This window comes from Drosophila kikkawai, chromosome 3R (genome assembly GCF_030179895.1).
Source record: "Drosophila kikkawai strain 14028-0561.14 chromosome 3R, DkikHiC1v2, whole genome shotgun sequence".
In the NCBI taxonomy this organism is placed as follows: domain Eukaryota; kingdom Metazoa; phylum Arthropoda; class Insecta; order Diptera; family Drosophilidae; genus Drosophila; species Drosophila kikkawai.
In genome coordinates, this window is record NC_091731.1 from 25,826,704 (window position 1) to 25,843,207 (window position 16,504).

Genomic DNA, 16,504 nt, shown 5'->3' on the forward strand with positions numbered 1-16,504 from the left:
GATTCTATTTTTATTCTTTCTGGATGTATAATAACAGGGTATTTGATTCGTTGTATATTTATAAAGAAAATATATTTGTGGGACTGTAGTTGTTTTTACAGGAAATAAGCTAATAAAAAAAAGTGTTCAAGCTCATATTGTTCAATTTAATATAATTAAAAATACAATTTAAAAGAGCTAAAGTTGATGATGATGCTTTTTATGCCCATAAATTTTTTAATGCTGCATTTATTTATTTAAATTTACATGCCACTGATTTTTCAAACTATAAAATTTTAATTTAAATATATATTTAATATATTTTAATTATTAAAAAAAAAAATTATTTATAAATTTTTATCTGTTGGCTTAAAAATAATTTTAATATCCGCATTATTTAACATTTTCATAAACAATTTCAAATCAAAGTAAATCGAAATTCTTTTTTTTTTTTTCTTTTTTTTTAATATATATTTTCGACGGAAACGTTAAAAAAATCGAAATTCTGCAACTGATCATAAAGCAACCTATCCGAAAATTGAGCCAAGTTTAAACAGTTTCTTTAAGTGAACCTCCCCCTTTTCAACCCCTGCAATCAAACGCAAAAAGCATAGGGGTCCCAACGGGTTTTCTCGTGTCCATAAGAACTTTTTGGTTGTTTATACTAAAGTGGTAAAAATACGCGGGGGACCAGAAAAAAAAAACGCCAGGCGATGAAAAAAAAACTTATTCAAGTCAGGTAATTTGGTCTTTTTTCTTTGATATGGTACATTCGGTTATGTTTCGTATGCATTCGGTTCAAATTGGTTTTGTTTCGTTTGTTTTCATTTCATTTTATTTACTCGCGGCAACATGAAGCCACCCACATTTATTGCATAATTTTCAGCATTGCTCCCTCCCACACACGCACGAACATTGATTGTGCAAATAAAGGAACTCAAATATTACACGGCACTTCAATAACGTTGTGATTTTTGCTCCCAGGATAATTGGGTTGACAGCTCTGATTTTTTGTTTGTTTTTTTCATCACTTGTTCAGTCCTTTATCAAATGCATTCGTTGGTCAATGAAAAAGGGACTTGAAATTGATGTTTATAATGGAAGTTTGGAAAATTAACTTAATTAACATTTTAAAATGTTGGGAAAAGATAGTTAGTACGTATCAGAATTCAAATACATTAAAGGATTTAAGGAATGCTTAAAGCTCAAAAAGTTTTTTGTATCCTTTTTATAGAAACTTTATAAAAGCTGCTATAAAATGTTATCTATAAAGGGAAACACAAAAGTGGTGCAAGAATAGGACAAGGCTCAAGGCTACCGATCTAGGATTGTTCTTCAATGTTATTTAATAAATAACTTTAAAAAGTTCTAAAATCAATAAATTACTATTATTCAAACATAAAATATATATTTCTTATTGTTTTTTTTTCTCGAATTCGTACATTGAGTTAGCAGAGATCCCTTAAATGTATGCCTTAGAACTAGTATTGAAATGGTCCTTAAGGATTTTGTGGGATAGCACTTAAGATTACCTAAAATAATTTCATCTATTCTGCGTCCTTCATGAGTTTGGCTTCTTAGCTCATCGCCCCGTCGACTTCGCCCACCATCTCTTCCTTCATACTCTCGGCCAGCAACACGGCATTTTGATGCAGCTTGGTCTCCTCGTGCTGCCGCATATGATGCAAGAGACGGAAGTCCTTGTGGCAATAGTCGCAGCGGTATTGCTTGATGTCCGTGTGAATGAGCTCGTGCTTGGTCAGCGAATGGGCGTAGGCGAATGGCTTGTCGCACACCTTGCACACGTACGGCTTGATGCCACGGTGAACACTTGAAGAAAAGAAATTTAACATCATTATATATTTGATCTACTATTAAGTATATTATTTCACTTACTTTTCATGGGACTTGAGCACGCTCTCGTAAAAGAATTGTCGGCTGCAGAAGCTGCACTTGTAGGGCTTGCTGCCGGTGTGGGAGAACATGTGCTTGCGCAGCTGCTCTCGCACCTGGAACTTGGCATCGCACAATCTGTAGTCATAGAAGTAAGACCTAGTTACATACATGCACAGGAGGATAATCAGTCACACTTACTCGCATGCATACTGGCAAACGGCATCGTGCCTTCGCCGATGCTCCATCATCCTTCCTCGCTTCTCGTAGAAGTTTCCGCAGACGTCGCAGATGTAGCCGCCCTTCTCGGTGCCGTCGGATGTGGTCAGCGAGTTGAGACCGCGACGAACGCGTCCACGCCGGGCCTTCATACTGGTCTTGGCCGCCTCCTGCAGCACCAGCTGCTGAGCGGGTGTCTCCTCGTACTCCTCCCTGGCCTCCTCCACCACTATCTCGCTTTGTTCTTGATTCATGTCAATCGTATAGTTATCATCTAGGTACTCGATGGTATCACCCATGCACTCCTGCTGATCTGTGGCGTCCACATCCAGGTACTCCTCATGCTCTTTTTCAACAGTGCTCTCCTCAATGACATACTCATCGTCGCACTGCGTTTGCGAGCCCTCCTCTTCCTTGATCAATACCTCCTCGGACTCTTCTTCAATCAGCCCCATTTCGCGGAGATAGGCCTCGATCTCCGCCTGTTTGCGGAGGGCCTTCTCGCGGAACTGAAAGGCCATGTTGAGCTCCACCTTGCATGACCGGCAGATGCCATCGGGGATGTGTTCGCTTTCATTTAACTAGTGGGAGGACAAGGATATAATTAATACCTTATCGGTATTATCAGGTTGTTATTTGTACCTTGCTATAGGAAACTCCCAGAAGTTGGGTAAGCATCTCGTTTGGCGTCTCCTCGCCCTCCTCGCGGCACTCCTCCAGTCTCTGCAGACGTGTACTCGGCTCCAGGCAAACCCGGCACGTCTGCGGTGTTAGTTCACCGTGCATCTTGTTTCCTGGTCTTCGATTTAATTAAAAGAACCGCTCGACGCAGTATTTTAGTGTTAAAATTTGTATTGCTCAAAAGTGTTGTGTAAAGCGACCGAAAAAAAACTCTGTCTGAAAATGGCGACTTCACTTCCAGGGCTGCAAAACACACAAGTGTGGTTCATTTCACTGGTTCCACGCAGCTGTGAAAATGAGTCGGTTCTTGGAAAATATAATATATCTTATTTGAAATAATCGCGTTGATTTTGAAGTAATGAAGAAACATTGATGTTGGCAGATAACGATTTTTATAATGTTAAGAAGCAAAATTCAATAAACATCGATGTTTTAATAACAAAGAAAATATATTTAAGTAACTAGTTAAAGAAAATATGGGTATAGCTAAAATTAGTTATTTATTGATGTAATGTTAATATTTTATTTTCTAATCTCAACTTAAATGTGTGTAAAATTTGAAAACCTTTTTTTTTTGTAGATATACTTTTGCGCATATTGAAAATATAATTATTACAAAATATCATCAGTAAAATGAAAATATTCCTGAATTTAGTACTGATCTGTGTTTCTTTCAATTATTTTTAAAGAAATTACACAGTAGTATCCAAATTTAGAATGAAAATAATACAGCTCAAAAATCACATTACAATGCAGTGATTTCACAGGTTCATTTATATGCAGCCCTGGTCAGTGGCGATAACGATAACATAATATAATCAGAACAGATTTCTGCATTTCCGAGGTCTGCTGCATTGACCAGGCGTATATTACATCTAATTAGCTATTTACATTGATATAAGTACCTACAGTTTTATTTAATAAGATCAATAACCGAATACAAAACCGTGTTTACATCCGTGGACCGTGGCAAAAATAGTACTTTCCTGCCCCGCGCCAGTCTGGCAACTCTGCATATTTTCGAGACGCAGAACGCAAGATATTTCTTATCTCTGTTAAAAAAAATGGATTATTCCATTCCGATCGGTGCCTGTCTAATTGGAAAATCGCACACTAGTTGGCAGTAGAGCACGCCACGCACTTTCCACGCCCCAGGCCAGACCACCGCCTCCCGCCCGAGGGGAAAATGGGAAAGCAACATTATCTGGCATCCGTATCTTCGTCAAAATGTTAGTTATCGACTCCGCAATCTCCGTCTCCTAAAGCTCGCACGCACACAAACGTACCACACGCGCCAGCTGCGTAACCTTCCAGCGGGAAGTGGCTGTAATCTCGGGCAGGAACCACAACAAAAGCGCAAGCAACAGGGGAGGAGCTGCATCGAAGCAGGAGGGAAACGGAGGCGCCGCTAGCACTAGCACCTAACATGTCCGAGAAGCACGGCCAGCTGGGTGCGCAGTGGACGAAATCAGCGGCGCCAGCAGCACCATCCTCCACCACCATCCCCGTTCAAGTCCCTGTTCCTCTTCCGATCCCAGTAGCAGTTCCCCTCCAAAAGGCCAACCCAAATCCCTACGGCAACTGCAATCTACAGCCAACGGATATCACCTACACCGCCGCCCGTTTCCAGGCGCCCGTCATCCATGCCAAGGCATCCCCTCTGACGATTACGGCCGTGGGCAGTGTGGGAGCAGTGCCTGCTGGCTCCCAGATCTCACCCACGAGCCACACCCATGTACCTGTACCTGTAGCCACGCCCAGCGGCTTTGTGCCGCCTCCGTTTCCCAATGCCGTCACTGGAGCCACCTCCGTGCTCACGCCGAATCCCTTTGTCGCGGCTGCCGGAAACGCTGCTGCCGGACTGGCCTTCGCCAATGCCTTCTCCTTTAACACAGCCCAGCAACTGGGTCTGGGAAAGATTATGCACGTCATGGGAGGAACGCCGCCAGCTGCATCAGCACCAGCTACAACAGCGCCGGCAGTCGCTGCAGCACCGACCGCAGTTCCAGCAATACCGGGTCAAAGGCATCCCAACGAGGCTGGACCAGCGGCCAGTGGTGTAATTAATTCTACCATTGCCGAGAACGTGATGAATGCCTTGACCAACTCGCAGTCGTCGGCGGCTGCAGGAGGAGCTCCGGTGCCCAGTGAGGAGAAAATGCGACGGGTGCAGCAAGTCATTGAGTCCAGTTTGGAGTGAGTATTAACACTTGGTTGTTACCTGACTTTCTACAGCTCATATTGTTCGGTATTCCTTTTACAGTGACACTGCCAAGCTGCAGATCTCGCAGATTCTGGAGCGTGTCTCCGTATTGAAGCCCATCGAGAAGCTATTCCTATACCTTCGCCTGCCCGGCGAATGTGCCGACACGGATCCGCTAAGGCAGCCTCAGAATCCGTTGGGAACGCGCTCTGAGATTAATCACACCATCAATTGGGTGCGTTCCCATCTGGAGCACGATGCACAGGTGTCTATACCCAAGCAGGATGTGTACAACGATTACATGTAAGTGGTGTCCGTCCACTTTCGGATTTCCCAGAGGTAATTTTTTCCCCAAATTTTTTTTCAGAGCTTATTGCGAACGCCTGAGCATCAAGCCCCTGTCGACAGCGGATTTTGGCAAGGTAATGAAGCAAGTCTTTCCTGGCGTGCGCCCTAGGAGATTAGGAACGCGAGGTAACTCCCGCTACTGCTATGCGGCAATGCGAAAGACCACCAAGCTGACTCCGCCTCAGCTGCCGCAATTGAATAAGATCGAAAAAGGTCTGAACGATGATCCCTTGACTGATTCCAAGCAATTGGCGGCTGGCCCCAATATGGTGGGACTACTGACTACTGCAGGAGCAGGGGACTCCGAATGTTGGGATGTGGTGCGAGGATGGGCTGAGAAATTGCTAAACACCAAGCTGGAGAGTGTGGCTGATTTAAGTAACCGCATTAGGAGCAACAATGCCACAGTTTCGGCCAAGAAATATGCACCGCGAGAGCCCAAGGATAAGAGAGTTCTAGCCGTAAGTTGGAGAGTTTAGAGGTTCAGTTAGTAAACAGTAAATTAATCGAAACGAAATTCCCTCTGCAGGACATTGGACCGCTGAAGAAAAGACGCAAAAAGAAACGCAAGGGCTCAACATCCTCGGAATCCAGTTGCAATCAATTGGCCACTGGTCAGGATGCGGGCAGCAGCCAGGAAGCCAGCGACGAACAGTTACTCAAGATCAAGCAGGAGATCATAGACTCACCCATTCATAACCATCAGCAGCAAGCACCCCTGGCTTACCTGCAGCAGGTAACGCCCATGAATCTGGCTACAGACCAGCGAAGCAGCAGCGCTGTGCGCAACCTAACGCCCAAGATCTTGGAAATGGGCACGCCGTCCGTCGTGCTTACACAGCAAGAAGAACCCTCGCCCACGGGGTTAGTGATCAAGGACGAGGTGGAGGACTACACTACAAACATTTTCTGTAAGAAAGTTTTAAAGGCGCAGCAGACGAAAGGCTTCTGGGCCAATTCACCAAGCAGCGGGACAACGGGAGGCGGTGGTGGTCTGCTGGTGCCGCCAACGATCACCACTACCTCGGCCACGCCTCCGCCGCCAAACTCGGGTAATTCTCCTGTTCCCGGCCCTGGCCCCGGACTCTCAATGGGTCCGCCCTCGCAGATGATGATTGTCAATTCGGTGAGTCCATCGAGCAGCATGGACGCCACCCCAAAAGTGGCCTCCCGCAATCAGATGATGATCCTAAGAGCCAAACGCTTGATGGCAGCGGAAAATGCCGCACTGGCAGCGGCCGCCGAAGACTCTGGATTGCCCGAGAACTTGGGTTTGCCCAGAGAGCGAGTGATCAGCATCTGTAACATGGACAAGCATGAGCTGGATGACTATTTCTTGCCCGGCGAGGATGAGGAGAACTCCGAGGAGCCCGACAACGAGCTACTCCAATATTTTCAGATGGGAGACGCTGAGGAAAAACAACTAAATTCCTTGGATGCTGTAGAACCAAACAGGAATCCACAAGAGCCAACGTCGATGGGCTCTGCACCGGAGGCGATGCCCGCTCCCGGCCGCGGAGCTGCAGCCGTCGCAGCGATGTTGGCGCCGGTCCCGGCGCCTTCGATGCTGCCCGGTCAGGCGGGAGTGGGTTCTGCCTCAGCGTCTCTGGCCTTAATGTCAAAAAAGCATCAACAACAGCAGCAGGAGAAGCAGCAGCATCAACAACTGCACCAGCAGCAGCAACTGCAGCGACCCAAGCAGCTGACCAGCATCATCAACAACAACAACAACAAGCGAAAGATCAGTTTGAGCAATGCGTCCAGCAATGGTAGCAACAAGAACCATTTCCTACCCATTTCGCCGAATATCAATGGATCCAACGGAGCTGCAGCAAGTGCATCCACCGCGGCATCGGCACCGACTTTGGCGAATTCCAGCCAGAACTGTTTTGCCAGTCCGGGCGTGACCCGGATGAAGCAGCGATCCAGTCTGCTTAGCAAGCAACAATCCCTGGACTGTGACAATCGAGATCCCATGATTGGAGCCCATCGCAAAGGACGTGGCTATGTGTACAGCTATCCCACAAGCACATCGGCTTCCGCACCCCCGAGTCCTTCGCTTCTCCAGCAATGGATGGGTCCCAGTTGGTCGTTCAGTAGCGGCGGCAATACCTGCAGTTTCACGGAGAGCAGTCAGAGTGCCGATCCGCTGGTTAACCAGAACTCAATGGATCTGGAGACTAGTCTGGCCCTGACTGGCGCCAATGATCTCGATTCATCGGAGATGCAGCGCTCGCAGTCGGTGCCCCTGTCACAGCTGCAGCGGAGGTGCAGCCAGCAGTCGCCCAGCCTGAACTTCTACTCGGAGAACAGCAACAGCCAGCAGTCGGCGCCACTGAAGGATACAGGTTTGCTCTACGAAGATGTGGATGTGAGCTCGCTGATCTCGCCCAGTTTCAATCACAAGTTCAACAGCATGGCACAGCAGACGGCTACGACATGCAGCTCCTCGGCGGGCTCGTCATCGGGCTACAGCAGCGGTGGCTCTGCGGGAATAGTTTCGCGATCGGTGCCCTCCACCCCGCTACCCCACCAACAGCAAAGCGGTCTGACATCAATGAATGGAAATGGGACGCCAGCCAACGGAGCAGGTGCAGGTGGAGCAGGAGCAGGAACTGGAAATGGGTCAGGTTGTGGAGTAGAGAATGGCTTCTTTAACATCTCACCCTCGTTTAACTGGGGCAAAGCCTCGTCGGGAAATGGAAACCATTTGTCATACGCAACGCACTCTTACGGCGCCCGGAATCCGCTGGATATATCCAAGTCTATGCCCACAACGCCCATTGCTAATCAATGCTTCCGTTATAGTCCCGCCGAGATGCCCCGCGATTTTCTTATCAACGGCAACACCATTGACAGTTTACCCTCGTCGTCGGCCTATGGAGCGGGCATGGTGGCCACAGATCCTGGTCTGGCCCTTAGCACGGATACCCTAATCGATGATAGTGCGCCCAGCAGCGCCGATGTGGTGGAGGCGATGATTGGTGTCGAAGACATACTCGATGATTTTTAGAATTTGCATGAAGAGAAGGCTCAGGAGATCGTATTGCCCCAGCGACAGGAGGTGGATGCGGCGGATAGTGAGGAGGTGGAGAAAGAGGAGGCTGCCGAGAAGGATGCCAATGTGGTGGCCTGTCTGTTGCAGCATGTGGATCAGCTGTAGAGCCACCCGAACTCTTAAGGGAGTTGACTCCATGTTTTAAAAAATCAATAAATTGCTTCCTTAACTTGTAACTATAAGTGCTTAAAAGGATTTTTTGCATCTAAAAAACGGCAGCCACATGAGTCAACCCCCTTAAGATCCACCTCCATCTCTTGTCGCTTTTATATAATTAATTTGTTGTTGTGTTCACTCCCCGTTTAGTTAGTTTTTAGTGTAAAGTTGATCCTGTTTCGCTGAAATCAGACAAAAATAGCAGGATCATCAACCCCTAACCAACCTCCTCCTCCACAAATGAGCTTTCTCTTCATGTTACTCGCAAGCATAAAATCCCACAAAATCCCATCTTCCTTCTGTCTAATCCTAACGTTAACTAATCACCAGCTTAATCGTAGCCTCTAATTGGTTTCATCAAGTGTCGCGACAGCATTAGAGCTACATATCTGTGCTTAAGTCGACCCTTATAACCTAATCGTTACCCTCAGGCCCTCGTTGTATAAACATATATGCACTTGGCATATTGTTATTATCACTAATACATTTAACATTAACACGATGACGATGATGATGGCATCGGAATGTAGTTGCATAGTTTTACAAGTTGAACAACCTTACAAATGAAACGAACTTAAAGTCTGAATGAAGGAAACGTGTGCAGCGGTTTTAAAAACGAAAACAAATTTACAAAATTGTAACTGTAAATGTATGTAGTACTATAGACCTGCCTCGATTGTAATGCATATACTATATAATGTATACCTCCGTTTCTAAGGAGCTTTTCCCCGTCGGATTTACAAAAGGAGTTGCAGCCAAGTTGCAGTCTCTGTTCAATAATTGTCAAATTGAAAATTGTGTGTTTGTATGGTGTTGTAAGAAAGGTATTGAGTAGTAGCGAGCTTCGTCAATTGTTCACTTCCTTTGCTTTTACTAACACAACCCCCCCACATCTAAACCTTTTATTTGTTACTCTCTTTCAACTTATCAATTGGCTTGGATTCTTCTAATTAGTTGTAAGTGTTTGATTGTTATATCTGTTTATTATTTTTGTTTAATTCGAGCTATTACTTTAGTTAAGCTGTCAATGGATTTGTCTATCGGTTGCCTGAAATTCTAGTTGTAATGTCGTTTCTTGTGCCCAGTTGTTCAGCAGACTCTTTCAGTTCTGTTTAATTGCTTTGAACCGAGCTTAGCTTTAATCACTTCGATATAAAACGATTCACATTGCAAATGAATGTTAGTTTGTTTGTAAAACAAAGTAAAACACAAGCCCCGAACCACTTTCCGTTCTAATACACACACAAAATTCAGCTGCAGTGTGAGCAAAAAGGCGTTTTTAAAAAATGTTAAGAAAATAAATCATAAATGTGCCTCAGGCCTTATTGTAAAACAATTAAATATATATACCACAACAAGAAGAAGAAGAAATATTCATACAAACATACAAAACGCATAAACGAAAAGCAAACAAAAGTAAAAGAGGAAACAGAGAAGTTAGCTACGTATACACACGAAAATAAATAGATTAATAGAACGTTATACGAGTATAATTAAATATACACTCATTTACAATACGCAAGGCTAGGAAATTAATGAATTTGTTAGAGAACCTCAGATTCAATCTATAATTCAAACACATATATAGTCAACAAATAATAATACAATAGTCGTCGCAGCAAAAATACACCCATAGCCTATCGTATAAACATTGTCATATAAATTCTAAACCGATATCCTGAATTCAAACCGAGTATTTATTTTTAAGCAGTGAATTAACCCGCGGTCCGCTTTGAACAACAAACACAATATATATACCTACGATTTAATAGCAATAGCCCTAAGTATGGTAAATAAATTAAACATATTATCACCGGGAACACTTTAGATGAGATACATGCAATTATACAGAAACAATGCATTAAAGTTAAACGAACCAAAACTGTACTTTTTATAAGATATTTGAATGACATGCAAATACAGATAACAAAAACGAATGTTTAGCAAATTTATTTATTTGGGTGAAAGGGGTTCAAAAAAAGGGTTTCTTAATAATTTTATTGTTAAGTAATTATTAAATCGGAATATAAATATACTTTTATGCCCTTATGATGACCTGAAATATCATTAAATCGATAGTTTTACAGAAAAATTTTGATAAATTGAAGTCTTAAAAAAACATAACTAAGTCAAAAAATCATAAATTTCAAATCAAAAAGCTTTTCTGTGTTGGTTTTAATTCGGTTAATAAATCTGTATATTAAATTAAAAATTCGTAACAATTTTTTATTTTTTAATAAAGTTTAATGATGTATCTTTTAAAATGTTTGATAATTATTTTAATAGATCAAAGTTTTAAAAATTGATAACTAAGTAAAAAAAATATTAATTTGAATTCGAAAGCTTTTATGTCTTAGTTTTTATTCGGATAATAGATTTGCATGCTGAATTGAAAATTCTTAAGATTTTTTTTTAACATTTGAAAAGTTCTGTACAATATTTTTTCTTTAAATTACAAAATAGTTTTTTTGGTCATACCTTCCCAAAATGATGGCCCAGAGTCAGACGAACTTTCCCACGATCCTTGACTACACTGCGAGAAAACCAAGTCGCAATTGGGATTTAATAACTTTTGTTATTTAACCGCAAGCCATACCCATCAAAAACCCTGTAAGATTATTGTTAATTATATTTTAATATTTTTTATTAAACGTTTAAGTTTAAAATAATAATATGCAATAAATATTTGTTAAATATACATAATAATACCTTTAATGTTAATATGCGTATGTGCTCATTTAATGTTTATCATCTGGTTTCCCATAATAACCATGACTTTTTTAGGTTCTTCGTTTATTGTTTTATGAATTTTACATGTAAATTTAACTATTTATTTTTATATGCACTTTACATGACATTTGTTTTAATGGCGCCAAAATTATTATATTTTCATTTGCTACACAACTCTTTCGTCATAATATATATATTACGTATAAAAATCATTTAGCGCCCATTATGCACTCGCCCTCCTTGCGTTTAATACCGTTTAATTTTATTCAGTTTACTCTTTCGTTAATTATTTATATATAATATATATTACACTACGCTAATAGCACATTTGAAATTCCCATTATTCGCTATAAGTTACTGTTACTCATACAAGTTTTATGTTTTGCTAAATATTTGTTTGCTTATGCTTGTTGTTTATTTTAAATGCTTGTAAATCATTTATTTGTTTGTTTACTGTTCAATTGGTTTCCTGATATTCCCTTACCCTCCCGCTGCTGCTTGCATCGTATATAATATATATATATATATAAGTATCTATATGTATATATGTTGTATATGCCTGCTATAATATAATATAATATAATATAATATATATAAAATTGTTGTTTATTTCGCTGAGGTGGAAAATTCATTAATTTATAAGGTTACTTGTTGTTCTGCTTCTGTTGCTGCTGCTGCTGCTGCTGTTGCATATTGCATGTTGCTTGTATACGTTATCTAATTCCTCTACATCAGTTTAGAATTATTGTTTTGCGATTAATCTGTTAAAGTATATATTGTATATATATCTTTTCTGCCTATTTGAGCGCACACACGCGATATCTAAAAATCTATGCGCGAGTACAGATATTAAAGAATTAAGAGTTATAAAAAAAATAAACTATAAATTCTAAAAATTGATCAAATTGTGCCATATATTAGCTAATTCGCAAATGTGAAGTCTCTTAATGGAAAGTTGTGTACTTTTCCTAAAATATTTCCTTTAAAATGTTCTCGTATATATTCGTTTTATGGAAGCAACTTTCATCTAAGCCATTTTCGTAGTACTGAAAACAGGAACGGGTTCGGAATGTGAGGGTTGGTTGGTCCCAATTCAACATGGAGGAGAGAGACTGTAACAGCGTTGGTTTTTATTTCAATTATTTAAACGAAAATAAAAAAACAAATCATAACCTTTTCAATTAGTTGACAATTTTATTTAAAAAATTATAATAATAATAAGGACTAAGGACAAAACACTTTCAACTTATAAACAATAATAATGCAAATTAAATACAATAATAATAATAATAATAATAAAGTATAAAGAAGTCAGTAGTAACATTGTTCATCAGCAGTTTGGGTTCAACCTTATACTTATAACCTAGCCTAATTATAGAATTCGCAAGGAAATAAAGAAAAAAACACACACTGGTGTGACACACAGGAGGAGAGCTGGTGGCTAGCAATTGATTAATTAAATAAAACAAGGCAAATAATGGAGAGCTGTGCTATACAAATTAGTTTGCTATATGCGTACACAATTCATTTAGTTAAAATTACAAAAAATCTTCATTTAAATACAATATATATAATTCACAGGGATCATATCCAGTCGCAGATCCAAAATGTACAATTCATTTGGCTAAAGAGCGGCAATCGAGTTGCTTGCTCTTCCGCCTTCATGCTTCTCGTTTCGTCCTTCGTCATCCTTCAGCAAAATTGAACTAAATTAGTTTACTAAATTAATTACTCGTTGTGGTGGTCGTGGAGTTGTTTATATTTTGGGGCAGCATGTGGTCGCCCGTCTGGCTGCGACTGTCCATCGACCAGTCCCAGTCCTTGCCCTTTGGCCGGAATTTCGAGGATTTGTGGTGATGATTATAGCCGCTGTTATGGTGAGGCGATAATTTCTCCTTCGGTGACTTGCCCGACTTTCCCAGCTGAAGTGGTGCAGCAGCAGCACTAGCAGCAACGATTCCTCCACTAGTGGCCGTATCCACCAGACTCTGTGGCCCATTGCCTGCCGCATCAGCTGCTGTTGGCGGTGCACTCGAGTTGGAGTAGGCCAGCAGTTCATCGCAGTCGTACTCCCAGTTCCGCTCGCAAAACTTCTTCTTGTAGTGCTTCTCCGAGCCGCTCTTCGACTTGCGTTGATACTTCAGTGGTATTCCAGCCACATCTCCACCGGATAGAGCTGGGCCACTGGCCAGTGGAGGCGTGGCCACACTGGCAGCACTGGGACTCGGTGTTCTGGGCAAACCAACGTCCGACAACGGTGGCGATTCAATGGCACTGGGATCCACCGGCGAAACTGTCTTCAAAGAGCTGCTGCCAGCTCCGTGCAGCGATGAGGAAGCCGATGACTTGATGCTACTGCTGTCGCTCAGATGATCGGTGGTCAAGTGCTGGTGCTGTTGCTGTTGTTGCTGAACCTGCAGCAGTTGCTGCTGCTGCTGTTGCTGCTGATGGCTGACCGCCCCATTATTCCCACCGCTGTTGTACAGACTGTTGTTGCTGCTGCTGCCACCGCTGCCAATGGGCAGCTCCAGTTGCGACGAGGAGCTGGACGAGGTGGACAGGAATGTGCGCACTGCATCCGAATTGCTGCTGCTGTGCGTTATGCCCGAGTCCGGCGAGGTGTTGCAACTGATTGAGGCTGGCACCGTGTCGATGCCATCGATGCTGCGCCGCGTCTTATCCAGTTCAGTGCTGGCGAAGGCCACCAAGCGATCGAAGCCAGAGCTGACTCGATGCTGCCAGTGGGACTCGTCATCGGCGGCTATAACATCATCTGTAGTTAGATTATACAAAAATTATGATTAGTTATTTTCCATTTAAGCTTGTCCTAAAAGTAGTGCGAGTTTTTTGGCGTTATGGGCTGGAATTTTGGGGTGAGATATGGTGAGTTTCGGGGTCAGTCGATGATTTGTGATAACGATAACGATAACAAGTCGTGTCCTAAGCTTCTTTCTTTCTTTTTTTTTTTTTTTGGTACAGTTGCGTTGCGTGCAGGGGACATGTATGTTCTTGTAATCCTCAACTTTTTGTGGGTGTTTTTTATTTATTTTTTTTATGTGTGTGTAATGCATGTGGTAAATGTTAAAAAGAAAAGTTTGTTACATAATGAAACTAAAAAATAAAGTAAATCATAAGTAAAAAATCATAATTAAAAGAAAGAAAACCAATTAGGCGCAACAGAACTTACCTCATGCTCGATTTAAAATTTCATATTTTTTTCTTTCGGATTTTTTATATAATTTTTTTTTCATTTTTTTGGCATATAAATTCTGTACTTTTAGTAGGTAAATTATTAAACGCAAAAATTAAAAGTTGTCTTTTTTGTCGGCTGTTATTTTGATCATCGGGTTTTTTTTTTGTACTTTTGCTTATTATTTATTAGTTATTTTAAAGATTTTTTCTCTTAATCGCCCAACAACAAACATGTTCTTTTTTCGGTTTTCGCTTTTCGCGTTTTGGTTTTTCAGTTTTTGAGGAATTTTGAAGTATGCAATGTCAATCAATTTCAATTCGATTCAAATCAATTTCAATATCAATTTCAATTCAATGTCAGTTTCAATTCAATGCAATCGATCATTGGTTATTGGGGTTACTTGTGGTGTGTGGGAGCAACTACTACTACTATCTGCCAGAACATATCCATTCAGACTGTGATTACTAGTACTGTTAGGCTGGGCAGCTGATAGTTTCGTTGGGCCCCCAGACAGAGTCGTGCGAAGGCGACGTCTGGGATCGTAATTAGTTATAGTACGTTGCGCTGCCAAATCGTTAACTGTATGGGAGGAGAGCATAATATAGAAGGGAGTCATAAGAAGAAGGATATGGGGGTTTTTTTTTTCTTTTGTTTGTTTTTTATGTAAATATTTTGAGGTCTTGGCATTACCAATTTTCATTTGCAGTCTTATTTTTTATTTGAATTTTTTAGTAAAATTGAAAATTAATTATGCATTATAATAACATTCCAAGAAAGTTGATTTTTTTGTTGTTGTTAATTTTGAAATAAATGTTTTGCTTTTATGGGGATGTGTGTATTGTATGTGGTTTTAATGTATGTTTGTTTTTTACAATTATGTTTTTTTGTGGGTGGATTTTTGGGGTGGTTCTGAGTAAAAGTTTATATATGCTTAGATATAGACGACTGATTTGGCATGACGCTTAGGGGAAAGGAGAAAGGAACTATTATGTACTTTTAGTTTTTTTTCAGGATGTTGTTGGTCGTCGTTTACTTTGATTTTTCTTATGTTACAAAAATGTTTTCAGATGGAATATATATGTGTGTAGAAACTAGACATATACGCCGCCGCGCCACGCCGCCGCCGCCGCCGATTTTTGCCTTATTTGACGCGCCGCCGCCAAATTATGAAAATAACGGCGCGCCGCGGCGCGCCGCTGGTGCGGCATCGGCGCAGCTTCAGCGCGGCCTTCAGTGTCATTGTTCTTTATAAAACTTAAAAAAAAATAAATAACTCATTAAAATGGCCTTTTTGCCTTATTTGACGCGCCGCCGCCGCCGGTTCTTTCTGACTACTACGCCGCCGCCGCCGAGTCATTTTGACCTCTACGCCGCCGCCGATGCCTTTAACCATCGGCGTAAACCTCTAGTAGAAACCCCATTTAAATATTTATTTCATTGGGGATTACTGTTCTTCAATCTTACACTCTGAATATTTTTTTTTTTGCTTGTTAAATTCTTTGAGTTACGCCGTTAGTTTTGTTGTTTTTTTTCCACCCTCTAAATAAAAATACAAATTACCCAAAATGTTAATGGCAAAAATAAATAAAATCATAAATTGAAAGCAATAACAAATTATAAACAAATAAAACATAAATATCTAAAGGCTACTACAAAATAATAAGAAGAAACAACAATACAGTGGATGCTACAAGTACAGATCAAAAAGCTACGGAACAACACGCAACAATTGAAATAACAATAATTACAATGATTTCATCAAAAAGTGTGTGTAAAAATTAACAAAATTTTGGATTTGCAGATGCGTGTTGTGTATTTACAAATAGAAAAAATTAAAGTGTTTTCAAATGTGTATGAGTGTATGAGTAATTCAAGCCGCCTCAGAATCGGAATTGGTAGCACTGGAACTAGAACTGGAGCTAGAGGTGGATTCGGACACAGCTTCCTCCTCTCCCTCTCGCTCAGATTCAGATTCAGACTCCTCCTCCTTCTCCTCCTCCTCCTCCTCGCCTGTCTCGTCTTCCCCCACTTCCGATTCCGCTTC

At 41.4% G+C, this 16,504-nt stretch overlaps 3 protein-coding genes across 11 annotated transcripts in view; 1 reads left to right on the forward strand and 2 right to left on the reverse strand.

The window, feature by feature from the left end:
* Positions 1-1,367: 1,367 nt before the first annotated feature.
* Zif (Zinc-finger protein) lies at positions 1,368-2,995 on the reverse strand. Its single transcript, XM_017176368.3, has 4 exons — positions 2,734-2,995; positions 2,074-2,672; positions 1,876-2,010; positions 1,368-1,809 (listed from the first exon to the last, which is right to left on the reverse strand). Exons 1-4 carry the CDS (start codon positions 2,875-2,877, stop codon positions 1,557-1,559), a joined length of 1,131 nt encoding a protein of 376 aa, XP_017031857.2. The 5' UTR covers positions 2,878-2,995; the 3' UTR covers positions 1,368-1,556.
* Positions 2,996-3,667: 672 nt separating this feature from the next.
* Positions 3,668-10,474, forward strand: LOC108081187 (uncharacterized). The gene is made up of 4 exons (XM_017176245.3): positions 3,668-4,968; positions 5,036-5,278; positions 5,343-5,784; positions 5,853-10,474. Exons 1-4 carry the CDS (start codon positions 4,199-4,201, stop codon positions 8,334-8,336), a joined length of 3,939 nt encoding a protein of 1,312 aa, XP_017031734.1. The 5' UTR covers positions 3,668-4,198; the 3' UTR covers positions 8,337-10,474.
* A 1,964-nt stretch (positions 10,475-12,438) lies between these two features.
* The window catches only part of gpp (DOT1 like histone lysine methyltransferase grappa), a 46,087-nt gene continuing 42,021 nt past the window's right edge, over positions 12,439-16,504 (reverse strand). For 7 of the 9 annotated variants that reach the window (XM_070287439.1, XM_070287437.1, XM_017175973.3 and 4 more), the window contains one exon: positions 12,439-14,040. In XM_070287439.1, coding sequence (XP_070143540.1) covers positions 12,992-14,040 — 1,049 coding nt within the window. In that variant the 3' untranslated portion in view covers positions 12,439-12,991. Of the gene's footprint in view, positions 14,041-14,615; positions 15,040-15,949; positions 16,000-16,504 lie in introns of those variants that run through there. The other 2 variants (XM_041777586.2, XM_070287443.1) reach the window with 2 other exon arrangements.